We start from the raw sequence: 23,588 nt of genomic DNA on the forward strand, positions 1-23,588 counted from the left end.
AAGGAGAAAGTGTTAAACTTGTTACATCTAGTTTGCATTGTTATTATTGGTGTCATTTTCCCCTTAAACAATATCTTTGAGATCTCTTTGAATTTTTTGTTAAACGATATGGGTGTGTCCTCCATAATCCCATATCTAAAATACATGTCTATATGCTTAAGGGGATTTTTAATGAATGGTTCATAAGACACAACACTTGGTGAAGGTTTTACAAATGACCCGTGAGCAGAGTGTGTTTAACCATAGAGAAAACTTTGTAGTTGAGTGTGATCAAGCTGGAGCAGTTTTGGGATGAGTGACCTTCTGGGAAGTCATGGTGCTTCACTTTTGTGAGCATCATCTAGATCCAATGAGTGCAAAGTGTTCCATTTATTCTCACGAGGGATGGATTTGTGTGAATCACTACTCATGAAACATGGGCGAACAAGTTTGACTATAAAACTACACAGTTAAATCCTGATTGCAATATCATAATTTTACTTGATGTGGAAAATATCTTCTACTTATAAATTGATGAGCTAAAGGAGCATTATAATGAATAATTCATAAGGCATAACACTTGGTGAAGGTTTTGCAAATGGGGTTGCAAGTAGAGTGGGTTTAACCGTGGAGGAAACTCCACATTTAAGTGAACTCAAGCTCTAGTAGTATTGGAATTGATGACCTCTTGGGAAGTCTCGGTACTTCACCTCTATGAGCATCACCTAGATCCAATAAGTGCTAAGTGTTTCATTTATTCTCATGAGAGATGGATTCATGTGAATCACCACTCATGAAACATGGGTTAATGAGTTTGACTCAAAAACTTCACAATTAAATGCTGATAGCAATATCATAATTTGACTTATTGTGGACAATATCTCCTACTTATCAATTGATGAGCTTAAGGGGCTTTCTAATGAATGGTACATAAGGAAGAACACTTGGTGAAGGTTTTGTGAATGAGGTTGCAAGAAGAGTGGGTTTAACCATGAAGGAAACTCCATAGTTAAGTGTGCTCAATCTGGAGTAGTAATGGAATGGGTGACCTCTTGGGAAGTCCTGATGCCTCACCTTTGTGAGCATCACCTAGATCTAATGAGTGCTAGGTGTTATATTTATTCTCATGAGAGATGGATTCATGCGAGTCACCACTCATGAAACATGGGTCAATGAGTTTGACTCAAAAACTACATAGTTAAATCCTGGTAGCAATATTATAATTTGACTTGTTGTGGAAAACATCTCCTACTTATCAATTGATGAGCTTAAGGGGGTTTTTAATGAATGGTTCATAAGGAACAACACTTAGTTAAGGTTTTGTAAATGGGGTTCCAAGCATAATGGGTTTAACCATAGAGGAAACTCTGTAGTTAAGCGCGCTCAAGCTTGAGTAGTACTGGGGTGGGTGACCTCCTAAGAAATCCTGGAGCTTCACCTCTATGAGCATCACCTAGATCCAATGAATTCTAAGTGTTCCATTTATTCTCATGAGATATGGATTCATGTGAATCACTACTCATGAAACATGGGTCAATGAGTTTCTTAAAAACTTCACAGTTAAATCCTGATAGTAATATTATAATTTAACTTGTTGTCAAAAATATCTCCTACTTATCAATTGATGAGCTTAAGGGACTTTCTAATGAATGGTTCATAAGGCACAACACTTGGTGAAGGTTTTGTAAATGGGGTTGCAAGAATGGTGGGTTTGATCATGGAGGAAACTCTGTAGTTAAGCGCGCTTAAGATGTAGTAGTATTGGGGTGGGTGACCTCCCAGGAAGTGTTCGAGCTTCACCTAGATTCAATGAGTGCTAAGTATTCCATTTATTCTCATGAGAGATGGATTCATGTGAATCACTACTCATGAAACTTGGGTCAATGAGTTTGACTAAAAAGAAACACAATTAAATCTTGATAGCAATATCATAATAATGTCTATATGCTTATGTGCACGATGACACCCTATTACAAAGCCTCCATTTTGGCACAACAGGGAGCCAAAAAGGTTATAGAACTTGGCACTACACGTGTCATTTTCTTTGCTTGAACATATATAAAGTATTTTAACAAACCCATTGCGCATTGCATTCTATAGAAGCACATGAAGCTAAAGGAATGAGAAAAATCCAACACAAAAAAGCCAATAATCTCAATATCTTTGCAGATAATAAGAGTGTTAAAATAATCCAAGGTTTCAATTTTTGTAGAGTGGTTGAAGAACACCGTTTCTATAGATAATTTTGTTGTGATGAAGGTTAATGTAGAGGACACCGACATTGATTTGGTGTTGAGATTGAACAAATTATGAAGATATTGTTGACCAATGTAACTTGGTATGTATAGTGCAATGATGTTTTGAGTCATCTTGTTTGTATGAAACTTGTGATACTTTTGTCCCAATCTGACTTGAGGCCATGAATTCAACATATTGCAAGTACATACCTCATTTTACCTCTATTGAAGAAGATATAAGAAAATGAGTCTCAATGTCTGATGTCCAAATTCCCTTATCTGCAAGCATTAATTGAAGATGAGATCAATGTGAAGACTTTCTTCAAATGTGGAAATGCAAAATATTCTCTTGGGAAGATAGATGATGTAAGTGAGGATTTCCAAAAGGATAACAAACTATCTCCTAGAGATAAGGCAATGGCATGAGAGTTGCATCTCCTTGCACAACATGATAGGAAGATGTATATGAAATAGAAGCAACTCTTTTAGGGCCTGTTTGGCCCAAGGCTAGTGCCAAATGTCAAGAGATTGAATTAGTTCATTATGTTTTGGTAGTGGCTTAGCTCAGTCTTCTATGAGGACACAATATGAGTCATTTTCACAGAAAATTTGGTCAAGCTTCTGAAGCTCCCATCCAAAGAAAATAACATGACTTTGAGCTCATTTAATTCTCTGTTGGTATCTGCCACATTACCAGCCATGCTTTATAAATCCGCACGAATCCCCGCGGGGGTCTCCTTCTCCTTAACCTGCAACAAAGTGGGTTAGAAAATAACTTCTCTTTTTCTTTTTTATCATTCTTCTAAGGGGAGGAGACAATCATAGGTGAAATATCCTTAAGAGACTTGGGCACCTAGGAATGAAGTTGTAAGGCTTCATGGTAAACGTTAAAAATACTTGAGATGTATACATACATATGTATGTATGTATGTATGTATATGTATGTATGTATATATGTATGTATTTATGTATGTATGTATATGTAGGTAGATATGTACACACACACACACACACACACACACACACACACACACACACACACACACATTTGTGAAAATAATCTCACACACAAATTCAATAAGAGAAAGTAGTAAAGTAAAAGAGGAGTGGATTGCCATCATTATAATTAAATTAATATCTTTATTTTAATCTAAATATAAAATAATATGCTATATTTAATAATAATATAACATAAAAATTAAATTAAAATTTGTAAAATATTTGAAAATGTTTTTTAAACATAAATTAATGTGAAATTAAAAATAAATCAAAAGATGTTTATAATCATTTAAGTACAATGTATAGAAAATCATAATTTATTAAATATAGACAATAATCAATATATTGCAAACATTAAATAATGTAACATCTTTGATTATAGCTAGGGGTATTTTGTCTAAACTAAATCTTGTGTTAGAGTTAGGGTTACTAGTGTGAGGGCTTAAGTAGGGTGAGAGTTAGTGTAAGGATCCAAGTATATATTTACAATCTAGGATAAAGCTTGATGTTTAGGGTTGTAGGCCAATTACTATTATGATTAGCAATAAGGGTTGATTAAGATTGAAGTTGTTCTAAAATTTAGATTACGGTTAGAGATACTATCATTCAATTAGTATTAGAATTAGGGTAGCATTATGGCTAGTGTCTATGTGAGCTAGTTAAAGATCAATAAATAAGACATATCAATCATCAAGATTACAATACTCACTATAAGTTATTTCATGACTTAATCACTTCTTTATTTAGTAAAATATCAATAATATTTTTTTTGTAATTGAATAGTAGACTAAAAAAATTAAACTAAATTACATTAAAATAATTGTGATATAGTCTCTTGATACATTTTATTATCTAATCTAAATAAATATTTTAAATACTCATATAGTTACAAAAAGATACAATTTTATGTGTAATTGAACTTTATGTACTTAGCTTTATTATTTATCTTTGTATATGTGGACACAACCATCCAATCTTAGTTTAAAAAGAAAAATTAAATTAAAAGAAATAAAATTTCAATTTTATTAATTTTAATATGTTTTATTTTGATTCTTAATTGATTATTTGAAGTATGAAATTAGTTTAGTCATTATAACTTTTGGGCAACTAATAACTCGAAGAAGCAAAACCAACCGACATTCTATGGAGTGAGGAAGGTGAATAATTTAAAAAAGAAAGATATGAAGGAAGAAGGGAAGGAGAAGCAAAAGTTTATAGATAAAAATGGGAAACATGAGAAGGAAATGAAGGAGAGACAAAGGAGATGGAGAAGATCAAATAAGAGAAAACAAAAGTAAAAGAAGAAGAAGATGAAAATAAAAGAGGAGGAGAAAAGGAGAATGAGAAGGATCATGTACAAAGAAGTAGAGGAAGGGGAAGGAGAAAAAATAGGAAGAGGAGGAGAAAATGAGGAAGAGAAGTAGAAGAATGAATTTAGGTTTCCTTCTTTTCATGTCCCATAAATTAAGGTGCATCTTACTATGGTATAACCATTGTAGCTTTTATAGATGCAAATGCTAATTATTATTTAAAATATAAAACTAAGATAGACTACAAAATTTTACTATTTGTTTTGAATAATTGAATAGAATATTCGAGGTGATAAGGGACTTGACACGATGCAATTAGAAGGATTAGATTTCTTAAAATTCATATATAAACAAAAAAGATCTGTTAGAGAAGCATTGACTAATTAATAATCCACTATTTAAAACACACACTTTAACTACCCCTACCTCTTAACCAATTAATAAAAAAAATATGAAGGGGACGCACATGAATGAGAAGGAAGATAACATAATATAATATAATATAATAATCAGTCTGTTGATTTGTTAGCGTCGTTGACTAGCATGGACCTCAGAACCCGGCCTTCACTTTAATCCTATCAATACCATTTTCATCGATAAAATGCTGGGGCCGCTTCTAAGTTTATTAAAAAATGAAAGTATTTTAAATAGTCAGAAACTCCGTGTTCGAGAAATGGGAAGTGTAACCAAAGCCAGTAAAGTCGAAAGTGGAGGAGTAAACGCACAGATATTGTCTGCTCGTGAGAAGTAGTTTGTCCGTATTAGAAGAAATCCATACAGCCAGTCCTCCCAAATTCCAACGCACCAAAAAAACCTGCATTTTCAGTCACCTAATCATGCCGTTTGTGCAGCGCCCAAAACATTTCTCTGTTCTCTTTAACGCCAACCTCCCTCTTGTGCCGTCACAGATCTCTCATTGCAACTTGCGTCTCATTAACGTCTGCGAGACCCGAAGAGGTTTTGCCGTCGTGAAGTAGCTCGAGGTTTATGTGAGTGAAGAAGAAAGGACCACAGCCGGCCCCACTGCACTCCACTCGAATTGACTGGTCATGCTTTTCGTAACTGCACGTCTTTTCATTTTTTACACTTAATCCAGCTGCTGACGTCTCTGCTGCTCCGCTTGAAATGAAATTATGAAAGCCTTGGGAAGGGACGATGTGGCAGGTAACGGCATTTATGCCATGACTGTAAGTAAGGAGGAAGGACACTGACTCATTCGGTAAGAAATTAGGATGATATGGATATCTGAGTTTTAAGATTTGATCGGAAAGGCCCCAGGTTGGATTATTTACTGTGCTGGAAAAGAGCAGTACGTGAAAAGCTTAGGGTGTGATCTTGCCAAAAGTTTCAGAGTTCGGGGCGATGGAGAAATTTGCGACGGTGGATTGGATGTAAGAACTTTTGAGTCGAAAGATTTATGGCTAGGAGTTTCGGTATTTATGGCGATGGAAAAGTTTTCGATAATGGATTTGCTTTAAGGACGTCTGAGCTCAAAGATTTCTTCCAAAGATCGAGAGGGAAAGCTCGAGGTCGGCCTATTTATTGTGCTTGAGCAGATCAGGCCGCGGAAGCACGACATTTAGTTTGAAGATGGAACGGAAAGGATCGGTAATCTTGCCAAAAGTTTCAGTATTTACGGCGATGGACTGGCTTTAAGGACGTCTGAGTTGAAAGAGTTATTCTAAAGATCGAGCGGTGAAGCTCGAGGTAGGTATATTTGCTGTGGTGGATTAGAGCAGGTGGTGGAAAGCTTGGCATCTAGGGCTGTGATGATGGAGCAGAGATGGCCGTTTATCTTGCAGAAGTTTCAGCGTCACGGCGATGGGAAAGAAATACGATGATGGATTAGATTTGAACATGTCTCAGTTGAAAGATTTCTTCTAAAGATCGAACGGCGAAGCCCGAGGTAGGCTTATTTATTGTTGTGGAGAAGAGCAGACCGTGGAAAGCTTGTTATTTACCTTAATGATGGATAGTTAGGGAGCCGTTAATCATGGCAAAAGTTTCAGTATTTATGGCGACGGAAAAGATTATAATAATGGAATAAATGTAAGGACGCCTGAGTTTAAAGATTTATTCTATAAAGATCGATCAGGAAGAGGTAGGCCTATTTATTGTGGTGGAGTACAGCAGACCGCCGTGGAAAGGTTGATATGCTGCGATGATGGAGCGGAGAGGAGCGTTAAGCTTGCCGAGAGTCTCGGTATTAATGGCGATGGTAAATATACGATGATTGATCAAATGTAATGTCTGAGTTGAAATATCTCTTCTAAAGATCGCCATTTATTGTGATGGAGCGGAGAAGAGCCCAAAGCTTGCGAGGAGTTTCAGTATTTATTGCGATGGAATGAATTCCGAAGATTGATTAGATCGGCATTTACTGTGATGGAGCAAAACAGACCATGGAAAGCTCGGCATTTAGTGGGATGGAGCGGAGAAGAGCGGAACGCTCGGCATTTACTGCGATGGAGCAGAGCAGACCGTTAAAAGCACGGCATTTAGTGTGATTATAGAGCGGAGAAGAGGACACAGTTTATCTTGCCAAAAGTTTCAGTGTCTATTGCGAAGGAAAGAGTGGAGAGGTGCAAGCATTTTCATCTCTTTGACTTGATGTCGGAAAAGTAGGTTTGAATATTTTAGCATTTACGGGGACAGAAGGCAGGGGATTCAATGGTGTTGGGGTTGTTGTAGGAAGGCAGGGATTCAATGGTGTTGGGGTTGTTGTAGGTGACGGAGAGGGAAAGAGCAATGGAGAGAAAATGTGGAGTTGAAGTGGAAGAAGACAAAGGCGGGAAGATTTTAGCCAGCTATGTCGGAATTGCGTGTGCGTTGGCTGTTCTAGGTTTGCGAGTCCCGAGATCTAGTGCCGGGAAGGAAAGTGTGCCAGGAAAAGAGTGTCGGTGTGAGTGGGAAGTAGAAAAGAGTAATCTTGTGAGAAAGATTGACCAGGCATTAGCAGAGGTGGAAGAAATGAAGAAACGCAGATGTGAGGATGCCAAGGCTAACGACAAAGTGGCTGCCATGTTCGCTGCTCGGACACAGCAGTGGAAGGCAGAAAGAACTCATTTACGGAAGCAACTGGAAATGCTTTTGAGGCAATCGGAGGTTCCTGAAACAATCCCAAGCCCAAGCCCCTGTACGCAATGCACGAGAAAAGATGAGATAATTGCAGGTTTGGAGGCTAAATCCATTCAATTGAACAAAGAACTTGTTTCTGCCTTTGATCAGATCGAGTCTTGTGAGAGAGAGCGTAAAAATCTCTCCGAGGATAAGGAAAAAATGATACAGAGATTTGTTAAATTGCAGAAAGATGATGAAGAAAAAGGGGAAATTATCTCTTGTTTGTTAAGGAAATCAGGGGAGAAAGATGAGCTGGGCAGAGAGCTTTCGATTATGGAAACGCAAAGAAGGCAAGGAGATTCGATGGGGCTTGACAAGTCTCTGTATGCTGCACACATTAAACAAAGGCATTTGCAGGAGCTGGACGCATTTGAGAGGCAAATGAGAGCTAAAGATGAGAGGATGGAGGTTTTTCGCCAAAAATTGCTCCATATGGAAGATGTGACGGAAAAATTGAAGGCAGAGAATGCAGGTCTCGCTAGGAGTTTAGAACAGGCGAAGCTCAAAATAGCGCATTTGGAAGTTCAGTTAAAGGACAGAGACTCAATTTTAAAGTCGCCAAGCTTCCGGGACAAGGACAGAGCATTTTATCCGTCCGGAGATGGCTGGCAGAGAGTCAATGGTGCAAAGATCAAGCTGGAAAAGGTTGCAGAAGCAGCTGCGAGCTTTAGCGGTGTGAATGAAGAAAATCATACAGGTAAATGTCTGGGGTCTTTTGGGGTGATTGAACATGAAAACTATTTTGAAAAGCAGAAAGAAAGATTGCGATCTCTTCTTGTTACAAGCGAATCAATGCCCAAAACTTATTTGGATGGTTCCATATTTACTGCTAAGCACAAGCTGTATTCTGAAGAGATGGATAACAGTCCGCCGGTGGACGATGCCCATCTGAAATATCTCATTGAAGAAGCTACCCAGGCATTCAATTTTGGATGCAAGTTATCTTCTGTGGATGGCGCAAGAAAGATTAGTGAAAAATCAGGAGCGGGTAATTTTCCAGAGAGTTACAAAACAGAGAAGTATGGTTCGGAAGCGGAGAGGAATCATCCTGACGAATCGCCCATTGTTATTGACAAGCATGTCTCTGAAACTCTTCAATTCAATGAACCAGAAACCGAGTTTGAACTCCAATCAGGGCCGGGTCTCGTTGGTGAAAGGCAGAAAGCTAAGGCATCTCCCTTGGCAGATAAAGAATCTCAGTTAAGAGTGTTGGGGTACAACGGACAGCTAAAAGGAAAATCTGTTTCTGAAGATCATTATTTAAGCTACGAGACATTGGGTACACCACTTGAGATTGCCCACCAAACTAACGGAAAGGTAAGTCGAAATTGTGCCGACGAAGTAATTTCTTAAGACATTTACAGTTGACATGCTATAGCTATTCATATATTATTCATAGGATTTTAGGGTTCGTATAGATATATCCTTTTCATACACGATGGACTATTATTAATCCGTTTAAGAAAAAACTAATTCCATAGAAATTAGATTTGCTTCCGTCATTTAACACTAAACTCGTCGAGCAGTGTACCATAACTCCATAGAATGCTTTAAATTTGCTTTTTGCATCGTATTAGGGTAAGACAAACTTTCAAAATCGTTAGTGGAGGTTGGCTTGAAACTTTTATTTACATTTTGCGTTCTTTGGTCCCCACCTGCATTCTGGAGATGGTTGGTGCACTGGTTGAAGTGCCTACTGTTCCACGTACTTGTTTTTTCGTCGTAGCTGGAATAAACTATGGTTACAAATTTCAACCTCACCTTCTGTACAAAGCACGAGTCTTTTTTTTCCCTCCGATTATGAACTATACACTTTGATTTGAGGATTTTAGCTAAAAGTTTACTTATCTTACTTTTGAGATCAAAGAGTTAAATCGTCGAATTTTCATTGTCAATAGAATCATAACTTGTGAAGCATTCTACTAGTTGATTTAGACAGTTGTCTTAACTATATTTGTAGTCTATTTAAAATAATAATAAAAATTCAACAAAAGCGAGCAGTTAACCTTAGATTATGGCACATCAAGATATTAATTGTTTTTGAAATATTAAGCAGTCTAAATAAGGGGGCTGGCCCTTACAAAACAAATTGGCAGGCTACCAGCATATTACGATCAGCTAGAAAGGATCACCCCTTAACTTACATTAGCACTCCAAAAACAACAACTAACAACAGAGTAACAACGTACGAATAAGAAAAGAAACTAACAAGCATCCATCTAAGATAACTTGTAACCAAATTGCTAAAAGTAAAGAGTTTTTAAAACAAAGGCATCATAGCCTTAAACTTGACCAAGTCCAAATACCAGCAAAACTAGAAACACAAAACCATAAGGAAACAGGGAATTAACTAGGCTTTCTCTAATTTTTTTCCCTCGAAGAGGATGCTTGCCCAATCTTCAGTTAGGAACCCAAACAACAACTTGGCGTCGTAGTGGTTGCCGCATGAGTCACCTTGATAGTGAACTTAGACAACAAGCCGAACCTATCCTCTAGAACTTGCAATTTGTCTCTCAGCTCTTTAGCCCCCAAATTTAGGGCTTCCACTATTTCCTCTAGTTTGCCACCCGATTTGTCTATCTCCCTACCCACGCTATCAACTTGCAAAATCGGAGAGTCAAAAATAACTTATCAATGAGAGTCACCCGATTTCGGGGAGGACATAGTCGAAAGGGAGGGGACTTTATCCACCGTCTCCAGGAACAAATCTTGCGTGAGGTCCACCGTATTCATCGTGAGGGATTCAGAGACGTGGGTCACCTCCTTATCTTCCTTATCCTCCCCTCTTGAGCCCAACACAGACGAATCCGAAACCTCCACCTCCATATCTCTGCCATTATCCTTTCCCCCAATGTAATTCAGCATCTTCTGTTTCATCCGCTGCTTTGGGGGGGGCATATCCTTAGATCTTGACTCATCCTCCTCTTGAGAGGTCATTGTTCTCATTTTTCGTTTGACATTCGTTTTTGCTAGTCTCCTAAACCTCCTACCCTATCTGACTTCGTCCTCCGAATCCACCATTTTCTTATCTTTCCCTTTCTCCAAATTCACCTTTTTACCAGGTGGGGTCTTCTTTCTCTCCTTAGGGAACCTGCTAGGCGAGGGTTGGGGGGCGGGGGGCCCTAGGTCCAGCAATTCTTAGAGGTACTTGAAGGGGATGGGGGTTATGGATAGCAGGGATATCAACCTCCACAATTCTAGCAGGTAAAAGGGCCAAGTGAAAATGGTATAGTCGGAACTTTAACCCCTGGTGAAGGATAGTGCAATTGGCCCCTTTTTTTTTTTTTCTCTCACATCCTCAACAGTATTGACCAATTCATGCAACAAAAAGAAAGGAATGGAAGGGCTATCACGATGCCTAAAATGGTTTAAGAGGGGAAAATGATAGTAATAGCAAACACCGTACCTCCCTTCGAGCGTTAGATACTTCATTAGCACCAGACTCACCTAATTCCATGGCTCTAGAAGCTTTTCCCTAAGAAACCCACCATAGTGGCGAATGGGTTCCTCACCTTAATGGAAGAAGCGGCACAGACTATCCTCATCCGCAACCTTCATCCCTTTTTGCTATTTTCTTTCCTTCAACAAAAGTCCCATCCCCAATGCAATAATTTCCCTAGACACCTGGAACGAGATGCCATTCACCGTCACCCTTATGTCCTCTTAGGAGTTCACAAATTGAAGCGAGCAGCTCTCATCATACCCAATCATTGGCTCCACAAATAGAACGAGATCACCCTCCTTTAACATGTACCAAGTAAGGGGTTTCCGAGCACTATCTGGAATCTTTGACAGTTCAATACACAGTAGGTCACCCCCAATCTTCACAACACTACTCACACTTTTCAAGATTTTAGAGCAAGGTCGAATTCTGAAATTATAGGCACTCTTATGTAAAAAAAGAAGTTGCCCTTATTTGAAAATTTTTGCATTTGGTTCAAAACTTTAGATAATCCGGATTTGAAATTTTTTGCTTTTGTTTCAAAATTGGGAAAATGGAATTAGCATATCAGACTTCCAATTTTGCCTCAAAACCAAGTTTTCCAACTTCCTACTAGCAAGTAGGAATTGAAAATTAAAACCTGGTTATGTTTTTTAAAGAGTGTAAAAACAATAGATTGGACTGCTTTTTGAAATTTGCCTTCAACTCCAAGCTTATGCGTAAAATGTGTCTTCACACGCATCTTCCAAGTGAAACAAACGGCTCAAGTAAAATCCCAAAAATCGGAATGAAGATTTGCAAAACCTTGATTTGGTTAAACCAAGGTTTGTAGATATCCTGGTTTTTTAAATTCCACAAACCAAACGGACCCTTAATGTCATGAATACCTGTGTATTTTCTCAATCTAGTTAGCACGTGCCAACTGCCACTACCCCTTTTCCACTTTGTCTCATCATCATCATAATATCGATGCCATTTGAAATTTGAATTATTACTTGGCATCCAGTACAATCTCATAAGAAGGAAAATAATAAAAAATACACCCAAATAATACTTTGATTTTCTTTCCCTCTTGGACCTCACGTCTTTATAATTAGGAGTACCCTTTTCATAACTTATTTACATCTGTCTATGGTGACCAGCCCTATCAATGGATTCAGCACCGAGTTGTCATCTTTATTGATAAAACCATTCCACGTAGACCCAATCATAAAGATATTAATTGTTATGCAAATGCATCTTTTGAAATAAACAAGTAAATTGTTATGCAAATGCACCTTTTGCAATAAACAAGGCGCACTAAGACTTAACTTTGTGTGTAGAGACTCTAAACTCAAATTAGCCAAATCAAGACTTTATATTGAAATATGAAATTGATAAGCTTTGACAAATGGTCGACTATTAACCATATTTGTGAAAGGTGCTTAGAGTATAAAGAGTAAGTGGTGTGCTTGTATTTCTTTAGAAATTTGTTAAGCAAGGTTCTTTCATCAAATCTAAGTTCTTTTATCAAACCCTTGGATCTTTGATCGAATGGCTTTGGAATGAAGAGGAAAGGCACAAGCAATATACAACATACGTCCTAATCTATTCTAATTATCAAGGTATTGATGTAAGAAAGTGATGCAATGTAACGCTCTCTTGTGTTGATCAAATGACTGTCTCGTAATGCTTGATTATTGGATTTCCTAGATGATTAGAAATGAATTAGGGTTGTACTTCTATATAAAATCATAGCATAAAAATAAATACATTTCATGTTCAATTCAACAATGGCTGGTATGCAGGGAGTACACTTGGAGACAAATTCAAATTTGAAAGATTGTCTCATTTTTGATTGTGGATGTGAGCTGGAAAAGGAATGAGTAACTTAAGAGTGGGACTTGTCCTTGGAGATCTTTCGTGTTAACTATTAGTTTCATGCAGTTACATTTCACATGTACATGTACAAGTCATTATATTAAGGATAGCTTTTGTCAAAATGGATCCAAAACAACGAAGAAAAGTGCAAGGTGTGCAATTTTCATTCATATGATCATTTATGTTAAGATTGTTAACATATTCGTTAAATCTTTTTACACCATAGAAGAATTTGCTATGACAATATCAAGGTAAAGAGAAAATGGATCTGGTGTGACTTTGGTGTAAATTCAATATCCAAACCCAAAAAGGATAAGAATGATGAAGCGAGGTGAATTGAGATTGATACAGATCCTCGAAGGTCAAAAAGTAGCAGATAAAACAATATAAATCACAAATAATACCATAAGGTATCTTAGGGGTGCAAATTGCACGACCACATGGATCTCCGATCTTGTCAAGAAATTAAAAGGTTTGCTAATAAATAAGCTAAATTAATTGGGTTCATCCATAGTGTGAAAGTGACGGTTGTGTTGCGGTACTTGTACCTTCGCTGATTCAATGCACTTGAAATTTTAAACCTGAACATTGATGCTATTGGCGTTCATGCCAAGTGACTCCCAGAAGTGTTCCATACCCTCATTAGGCTGGTGTGCTCATAGACTTGCGCTCCTGCTGGGCTGTCAAGCTTGCGGTCTGAACTTTTAATTGTTGTATGTTCATACCGGGGACTTTGTCTAGGCTAGGCAAATTATCCCTATAAAATCGATCTAAAAGAAATCTAGCTAAATAAATAATCAAACAAGACATTGACTTAGTCCAAGAAAAAATTGAGCTGCAACTTATAGAACTCTGCATGTGGAAAAGATCTGAATAAAAATTAATGATCGGAACGTCTTGATGTTCGGATCTTGCAATTTTGAAAGGGTGGTGCAGCAAGACACTATTTAGGAGTTTTCCAGGCTGATTATTGTCCTTTGGTTAACTCCTCGCTGCTTGTAAACTGGTTTGGTGAAGAAGATTGAGAATAACAATGCATGCATGTGGTGGTACCTAAGATGGTGGTTGTCCTTGATGTGCGGAATGATAATGTTATGAAGCTTGGATGGATGATGGATCATTGAAATTGAATTTAGATTTTTATTTAAATATTGTGAAAATTATTATTGCAGTCACTGATTATTAATTTCTTATCTTTAAAAAATTGTTTTACTGTTGAAACTTAATTCACAGTTAATATTGAAAAATAACACAACTGTAATTTCAATAATAAAAAATAAATATGGAAAGAAATATGCAACACAATGAGCACAATGTTTTCATACAAATTGTCCTGAGAAAAACTTAAGGAAAAACCAGTTAATTTCAGCAAATCAAGAGATATAAACTGCTTGCCTCTTACTGACAGAGCTCTGACAATCTCCGAATTTCTCCCTCCAATATTTCTTCAATGCTATCCTCAATGCTAACACTGCAAGACTGTATGCTAGCACTGCAAATTTATTTGCTAATACTGCATTCTCAATCAACTAATGAGATTAAAAACAATCTCACAATTTAGTGATTTTAAAGAGAGGTAATAATTACTAAATAATTGTCTTTCCTCTAACTAATTTAGAAACAATTATTTACTAACAATTGAATTACTAAATAATTGTCTCTCCTCTAAACAATTAGAAACAATTATTTACTAGCAATTGAATTACTAAATAATTGTCTTTCCTCTAAACAATTTAAAAACAATTATTTACTAAATTCTAACATGGGACAAACAATTGACCAAGCTACCATAATTAACAAATACAACACGCTAACTCACAGTTAACCATTTCACAGTTAACCATTTCACAGTTAACCATTTCATGCTCAAGTTGGCATATAAATTTATAATGTTAGTTGAGCGAAGTTGACTTTAGCCCAAAGTTAAGGTTTGAATCTGCAAGTTTTCCAAGGATATTTCTGAGCCCATGGGATTAGATATGGATTAAAAAAAGAAACGAGATTGGCCATGGGGAGAATATTTGAGAACATTTTAATGCAAAGTGAGTCCAAAACGAAGGAGAAAAGTGGAGTATATGCAATTTTCACCACTGCACTATGATATATAATATTATATATATTTAAATAGGAGAGATCATTAAACTTCAAGATAAAATGGAAAATAGGCATTTCACTTAAAATTCTAGAATGTAGGTGTTATAGGATAAGTTTACGGAGTCTTAATTTTCAAGATAGATAGAAATAAAAACTCGGGCATTATTCAAAATCCTTTGAATGTAGCTGTTGAGGGATAATTTTATATAGTCAGTCCCCTGTGGCTGTTATGCATCAAATAGAGCATGTATCAGATTTGGCATTCTTAATCCTAGTGTACTCTTCTTAGTCATCTCTTTCTATTTATAGGTTGCCGAGCAAAGCACATCTCAACTACAAGTAGCTCCTGGTGTTGGTTTCCTGGCAAAGAAAGACGATGGCATTGCGTTTGATGCTATGTCTTACCTGACTAACATGCTGAGGTATGCATAATCATCAAAATATTTGTTGATTTTAATTGTATATAGGGGATACTTCTGACCGTTCATTAGAGACTCCAAAGTGAGATTATTTTAAGGAATTCCTGCATTTTCTGAATCCTCATTTTATGTTTCCATTCGATCTTATTTATTCATAAGGGATTCTTCCTGGAAGAAGGCTGGAGTTCTGGAAGTGTCCTCAGAGGTTAAAACCCTTGAGCAGGAATTACTGCAGCTCGAGAATATAGCCAAAACAATGGAAACAAGATGCATTAGATCCAAAGATGGAAAATCGATTACAGATATATTTTCTGACAACGGAAATGAAAACAAGCAAATTGAATTGAACCAGACAGCTCTTTCTTCCATTCGTTTGCTAAAGAAACAAGTAAAGAAATATCAGGCTGTAATAGGAAAAATTGATGACTTATGCAAGAGAATGGTGAGTTCCTCTAGTCTTACTTTTGCTATCATCGTTTCTTAAAATGATGCACTTCAAGTGGACTAGCAATTTGTAAAATTTATGGAGGCGTGAAAACATTGCACTTTGGTTCACGTATTCATTTTGCTTTCAATTCTTTTTCATGTGCTGAAAATTCTTTTCCTGTAAATGTTTTGTATTGACACTGCAACATCATGTGACATGGCAGAATGATAAAGATCCATTGCATATGATTAGTGGCACGAGAATAAGGGAACAGATAACAGCAGAAGAAATATTTCTCATGGAAACATTTCAGCTTCAACATAATGTGGTAGCTATGGGACAGAAATTGATGGCAATGCAATCAGATATTACACTTAACTTGTTAGCTTTGAACGGTGATGTTGCTGTACCTGCCAACTTCAATGTGAGGCAGTCAATTGTGACTATAAAATTTAATTTAAAGGAGATACAAAGAAGTTTGGAAATCAAGTTGGCCAGAATCATTGGTGACCTTGAGGGAACATTAGCGCGTGATGGAATACTACATGTAAGGAACTGTCGCTCTTATGTACTCGTTCCCTGTATGGTGTTAATCTTCAAAATAAAAAGAAAATATCAATTCAATGTGTTGTTCAAATTTTATATTACTTGAAAAGTCCCGTTCTTCTCATTACTGGTGTCGATATTTTATAATCTAGGCATCCTACACTTTTTTGCAGAACCATCAAATCTACCCTGATAAATTTGAGCTTCGATTTGAATGGAAGACGGCTTGCTTCTTCTAGCCCTAGCTAGGTGTATTGGATTTACTTGACGATTGTTTGGCCATTGATTCTTTTCTTTTTCTCTTTTCCTTTTTTGATTTCTAGTTGGTGATTTGGAGATGCTTCCATGCTTTCGGATACACGCTTGTACTTTTCCAGTCCCATATTATGTTTGTTTTGGTCACCTCTGGATGCTAGTATAGTTAATTTCTTTTTCCCTTTTTTATTGCAGTAATCATAACTGGATTACTGATGCAATAGGACTGAACACTAACACACTTAAAGCTCTCAAGCAATCTGTTCTATAGCGGCGGATCGGATGAATTAAAACACCAACTTATGCAAACAAACTCATAGAAATTCTCATTGAAAGCCGAAAGGATTTTACAAAATTTAAAACAGTTAGAATTGGCTTCTCAATACAAAATTAAAATCTGATCTGGTGTATCTGCAGTCGGAGATGGCTTCCCAAGCCTCTTTCATTTTAAAACAAAAATCCCCTCAAACCTGCACCTACCAAAATTCCCACTATCTTCGAAAGAAAAACAGTGACACCAAGAGAAAAAAAAACCCAGAAACTGCTATGAACCCTACTAATGCTGCGTAATATTTCCAGAACCACTCACCCCGCTGTTCACTAAATGCTAAAATTAGTCTTCCACCGTTAACATTAGAGGGAATCTAAGCACGTACAATTAGGAAGCATTTGTGGAGTCAATTACAAACGAGCACAAACATCATCATTAACACTGTATCTGTTTCTGGGCCAGCAGAGATTTGAACCTTGGTTGCACCATTAACAATGCAACCACAACATCACTACACCACAAGGTAATCCCCTTCTCATAATAAACTTTGATAATCTATCACTAAACAGGATAAAAATTCTTGGTGCAACCACATCGGTAATCTCCTTCTCATAATAAACTTTGATTATCCATCACCAAACAGAATAAAAATTCCTCATGATTTCAGTTTTTCCCCTCCACAAACTCAATCAAGTCATGAATTCAATGTCATAGCTGCTATGAAACAGTCCATACATGTTGCAGGACTTTGATCATCTCTTTTTGCTTTTGGCAAAATGACCAGCCAGCTCACTATTATATTACTCTGTTCCAAGCTTTTACATGATTCAGAGCGTTTTCTTAGTGCAACTCTCATTGGTATACACAATGCTTTGGCTTCGTCGAGCTCAATGAAGCAGAAACACGTTATCAATTTCTGTACAAACCACTATGCTCAAGACTTTAATCAGATCGGTATACTCTGAGAATAATATGAGGCTATTCCATCCTGAAGAGTAATGTTTGAGGCTCAGTCATGATAGTATTTTATTACAGGCACAAACTTCATACGATCAAAGCTTGTCTCCCAATTTTTAACTACGGATCCTGGGATTATTGCCAGTCAGAAAGAAGAATATTTTCCATAGACTATTTCATGATGTAAGCTATTTTGATTTTGTAGGGAAAGTAGGTAAGTGCCAGGAAAAAGAGTGGCATGGTAGTACGGCCACTGATTCTGATAAAAATAAGCGTGCATAAGAAGTGTGGGTACGGAGGACTCTTCATTTTAACATTTCAGATTTTCATTTGTGTTATGATGTTGGAACCCGCTTCATGCAGGCAAGATTGGGTTGTGTTTCTTCTGTTAGGGCTTTTTAGTGGATTATTCGCGTCTCCATTAACCTAACTAGTTCTTCTGATGAGGTGGCATCACTCCTTTTCAGGATTTTGTGCTTACGCTTCTGGTTGTAACTGATGTTTGTGTTACACAGAATCCATTGGCTTAGAGAGCCATTGTCCTGTTATAATATCGAAATACATTACTCCAAAGGATAACCTCAGATTGATTCCGTTTCACTCCATATGAATACACCAGCTTGATTCATTTTCAGTACATGCGTCCTTATGCATAGCACTACTATTATCTAATACCTCTGAATATTCTTAATTTTTTATTTAATGATTTTTTTTAGCAAGTCCATGTAATTATGTCGCAGGAGGACATCAATTGTTTGTTTAGAAGACTAATTCAATATCACACTATTCTGGAACAGATAAGAAAAGAATTTGTGATTCCATCTCGTTACAAGGACAAATTTTTCGGCATATAATCGGATATATATATTAAAAAAGATAGGACGAGGCTTGTTAATTTATTTATACCTATTTTAATACTTGCAATTAGATATGTTAAGTAATTATCAAATTTTTATTGTTTTTGTTATGTACTCTATCCATTGCGGCTACCCTTTTTGCCATGATAGTTTGTACCTAACGGCAAACAAATAAATGGCTGTCAGGCTTTTGTTACCCACTTCCTCCATTATACTCCCATTGCTGTCAGAGTCTTTATGCCTGTCAGAATAATCATTCCGTAGTATATGAGCATTTAGTTCTATGGTGTTTGAAAGCAAGTATTGTTGTGATCCCTTTCAGGTTTTTTTTTCTTTTTTAATAAAATATTACATATGGCAGTTTCTGGAGCAGTGTATTTTAAGTTTATTTTTCTTCTGGCTTCCTTGGATGACAACGTAGATTGTTTTTGTTTTTTTTTACTTCGATTTAGTAGATTATTTATCTTTTAGCTCTTATTTTCTTGTTCTAGCATTCTTCTGTGGTTGGTTGACCCTGACCTTTGTGTCCTTCTGCTCATTTTGTGACATCCTTGTATCTTCTATCTAATTTGGAACAACATTTTATCATCTCCCTGGCTATTCAAATTCTGCGTGATTCGAAATGTTAATAAAATATGACACAATCAAATGCAAAACAAAGCCACATTTATCTAATCGTAGATTCTTGTAAGGATTAGATGGTTCAATTTGGCATTATTGGAACTGTTTAGTTTCTGTGCTTCTCTTTGTAACTTGACCGTGCATTTGCACTCAGAACCAAAGTTTCGTGGCCGGCCTTTTTATTTATTAATTAATCATGTTTCTGTCATCTAATGTAATCTGAAGTTGTGGTTCCTGGATTATACCAAATATAATTCTCGGTGAATGACAAACCGCTGTCGCAGGTAATGCCAGTGGAATGGAAAAGAGAGCATAACCCAATTTCTGGAAGGAGCAAAACAGAAAGTCACCTCTCAAAGACGAAACCGTGACTGTATGTACTTCATTTCCTTAATGTATTTGTATATGCACCTGGTGTATAGAATTAACTTGGCATCAAAGAATCATTTGTTATCAATTCATATTTCGTGAAGGGTTCTTTTGGCGTTGAGGCTTGCGATAGATTAAGCGGTTTTAACTGGCAGTCAAAATACGTTCACATCTGGTAGTCAAGTGGAGAAACAAACACAACAAAAATTAAAATCCAAGTTATGGAACGTTTCTCTGCTAATTTCCTTTTGGGTCTTCTGCTTACCTAAATCTTAGTCCATTAACTTGATTTGGAGCCTCCTAAGATAGGCAAGAGTAGCGTCCAGAGGAGTGGTAAGGGAAAGAGCATTAATGGTCACCAGGGATTGAAATATGACAATCAGCCTCTGCCCATGATAGGAGAAGCGGTCTAGCATAGGAAAAGTAAAAGGTTGTTTGGATTCCGACCGCTCAAAAATCACCTACCCAAGAAGTTTCATTAATGGAAGTAATAAGCATACATGGTTTTCCCGTTTTAGGCAAATCTATTTATCCGATTACAATGTTGTGTTTTCCAAGGAAATTCCTCTGCCTTCTCATTGGAGATGGCCTTGGGATCTTGAAATAAGATGGCTAATGTATACACGTGCTCTACTTACCCTGGGGTTTGCCTACAGATGTAAATAAATGAGAGTCTGTTTCTACAGTAGTGGTGCGTGCTAAAGGTAAAATATACGCTCCTCTTTGGTCTCGATTTGTCTGTTGATTTCTTTTCAATCCAAAGTTCTTCGAATATGCTAATGATTGTTTATATCATGATTTCATGTTGATGTTAAATCAATACTGTAAATTTAAGCAGTATAGTGTTTAGATAAATATTAACTTAATAAAAAATATGACGGATTTGTTCTTCATGATCTGCAAAACAGTTAAAAGTTTGAGAAAAAATCATACTTCTTTTTCTTTGATACATTTTGTGCTTAGTACTAGTCTATATATTGTGCTGCTTATTTTTAACACAACTTATTTTCTATCCCTACCTCTTTTCCCTAATTTAGCTTCACTAATTTTATGAAAGCTTTGATATACTAATATCTTATGTGAAAACTAACATTTAGTTAAAGATTTGGGTTAAAAATTTCAAATTGATAATAAATTTAGAAAACAATTATAAAATAATAATATAAACAAAATTTTTAAAATTAATATAGTTTAATTTTTTTTTAGGATTAAAATAAATTTAGAAAATAATTATAAAATAATAATATAAACAAAAATTTAAAAATTAATTTAGTTTTTAAAAATTCATATATTCTATTCTAAAAATATTATAAATGAAGACAAATTTATTTTATTTATTAATATTAAATAATGATGAACTAATAATTAATAATAATAAATTTGTAGATTCATATCAAAATATTTTAAAATTTAGAAATATTTAAATTATATAATTTAAGTTTATTAGATTTCTAGAATCTATTAGAATAATATTCAAGTTTTTAGATTTGATTGTTTGAGAATTTTTGTCATCAAGAAGAAACACCAGTAGCAAGGAAATAAAGTGGAAATTAAGTGATTCACAAACTTGATCAAGTTCTATTATTTTAAAACACTTCAACTATATCAAATATTACAAAATAAAAAATTATCTTCAATAATAATTTTTTTCAATTTACAAATAATTTTTTAATTGTTCTTTTGGTTTTATAAAAATATGTAGTTAAATTATGCTTTCCAAATTATCTTCAATAATATTTTTTTAGCAATTTACTAATAATTTTTTAAAAGTGTCTTTATAGTTTTATAAAAATATTTAGTTAAATCATGCTTTCCAATAATTTTTCTGAAGTTATCATATATGGTCAAAAAGTGCATTTGTTTGTTAAATGGATGATCTATTATTAAAAGAGAACCAAATTACAATATGATTGTCATGTAGATTCTTTCTTTAGTTTAGAGAGCAAAATTGAAAAAATTAAAGCATAAAATTAAAAAACTTTCTCAATTCATATAGATATATCTTGAATTTACATTGTTGTACATTGACTTTTTAAAGCTAATATTTCCTTAATGCAAAATATCAATAAGAACATAACTTCCCAACATTGTATTTATTTAGTTTAAACTAACCTAAAATTAATCATTGATATTGTAATATACCCACACTCTCCCCTTATTACATTTATTTGAACAAGTGTGGAGAATTGCAAGGATTTTAAACCTAACCCTTTTGGAGACTTTGATGAAGCACCTTAACAAAATACTCCTCACTTAAGAAAAACTTGCATTGAGTTTATTACTAGATCTCTTGATAAATGAACTTGAAACAATTTGTATAACATGAGAGGACATAAAAGTGCTTCCAACCTCCTTGCACAATGAGAAATATTTCCTTCAAAATTTTGTATCTTCTTCAAGTATGTCTAGTGTATTCAAGTGTGTTGCACATGCAATGCTTTTTCTTTTGAAACTTGCACAATGAGAAACATTTCCTTCAAAATTTTGTATCTTCTTCGAGTATGTCTAGTGTATTCAAGTGTGTTGCACATGCAATGCTTTTTCTTTTGAAAGAACACACTTGTTTGAAGTGTGTCTAATGCCTTCTAAAGTGTAATGGAAACAATCTCTCTTTGTTACATAAATCACTATTCATACTTTTGCATAAGAGACACATTACCTTGGAAGTGTGCATATTTATTTAGAGTGTATCTAATGTCTTCTCAAGTACTCGACGAATCATCTACTAGATGTGATACTAAGGAGGTTGTTTCTCCTTTGATGTGTTTAAATACAAGATAAAGTTTTGTTGTTTGTACTGTTGTTGACTCTTTAGTTGCTATTCTTAAGCTAACCCCTATTTTGAGTTCAATTATCATATTTTACTTTTTCTCCATTGGCTATTGTTCTTGACTCAATCCTTTGAGGTTAGTTTTCTTGTCGCTATGGTTATTGCTTCTTCACCATTGGTTTTAATATATCGAGGCACAAATTTCCCATAAGAGCCACTTGTCCCTCTTATTAGTAGTTTTGTTGTGGGGAGTCTATGATGTAGACACCATTTGCATGGTGTCAGATAGTATAACTTGTGTGCCCTACCTAGGACAATCCATACAACAAAGATAGTAAATGTCCATACAGTAGTGTTGATTGGCCAATCTCAAATTGTATAGTTAGACGACCATGTTTTGTGTTGAATTATGTATAGTGAGGTTAGAATGTGTGGGTTTGTACAATGGAGGGGCCCTTATAGAGGATAGTTTGTTTGTATAGTGGTAGATGGGGTCTATACACATTATCTCCTTTTGCTAAATTTATGATTTTCGTTCAACAATGATGTTTATTTAATTGACGATAATCATGATGAGATTACAGATAGACAACTTTGATAATATAGTAAATGCAAGAAGAATTGAAATCTAGAACTAGATAGATTGTCACCTAAAATTCCAACGACGATAGAGTAAATTCAAGTTCAAATAATGATAGCAATTTAAATTACAAAATCTTGAACCAATAGTCGATCAAAATAAGGTGAAGAGTGACTCCCATCAAAACTACAAAAAACCAAATAAGGAGAATCTTTCACCTTCAAAATGACAACCAAGAACTCCAACTAGAATTCACAATACATGTAAAATATTTCAAATCACATATGTATAACATCTTATAAATTGGTATTAAATACCCCATTGAAGAAACTCACAAGGTTATAAAAAAGTATTGACATGATTAATACTTATGGATAATAAAAGAAAAATGGGTTTGAAAGATGATTAAGTTAATTATCATGATCAAACATACAAACCATTATTATATTAACTTATTTAATAATGCTAGACATAA

General features: G+C 35.5%; 1 protein-coding gene across 4 annotated transcripts; it reads left to right on the forward strand.

Moving 5' to 3' along the window:
* Positions 1-5,614: 5,614 nt before the first annotated feature.
* On the forward strand, positions 5,615-20,448 carry LOC149557091 (uncharacterized). 4 transcript variants are annotated; one of them, XM_089831776.1, is made up of 6 exons: positions 5,681-8,962; positions 15,351-15,463; positions 15,620-15,902; positions 16,111-16,434; positions 19,679-19,767; positions 19,868-20,448. In XM_089831776.1, exons 1-5 carry the CDS (start codon positions 7,274-7,276, stop codon positions 19,763-19,765), a joined length of 2,496 nt encoding a protein of 831 aa, XP_089687902.1. In that variant the 5' UTR covers positions 5,681-7,273; the 3' UTR covers positions 19,766-19,767; positions 19,868-20,448. The 4 variants fall into 4 exon arrangements, with proteins under 4 accessions (XP_089687900.1, XP_089687902.1, XP_089687899.1 ...); XM_089831773.1 differs by having other exon boundaries at positions 19,689-19,767; XM_089831774.1 differs by having other exon boundaries at positions 5,615-8,962; positions 19,679-20,448.
* Positions 20,449-23,588: the final 3,140 nt, after the last annotated feature.

This window comes from Cupressus sempervirens, chromosome 5 (genome assembly GCF_028749045.1).
Source record: "Cupressus sempervirens isolate cs-2001-9-10 chromosome 5, ASM2874904v1, whole genome shotgun sequence".
Taxonomy (NCBI): Eukaryota; Viridiplantae; Streptophyta; class Pinopsida; order Cupressales; family Cupressaceae; genus Cupressus; species Cupressus sempervirens.

Bases quoted from the DNA above. Each gene is read 5' to 3' on its own strand.
- LOC149557091 (XM_089831772.1), top strand. From the start codon at position 7,274: ATGGAGAGAAAATGTGGAGTTGAAGTGGAAGAAGACAAAGGCGGGAAG. The intron at 8,963-15,350 runs GTAAGTCGAAAT...TTCTATTTATAG, and splicing joins CCCACCAAACTAACGGAAAG to GTTGCCGAGCAAAGCACATC. The intron at 15,464-15,619 runs GTATGCATAATC...TTTATTCATAAG, and splicing joins TACCTGACTAACATGCTGAG to GGATTCTTCCTGGAAGAAGG.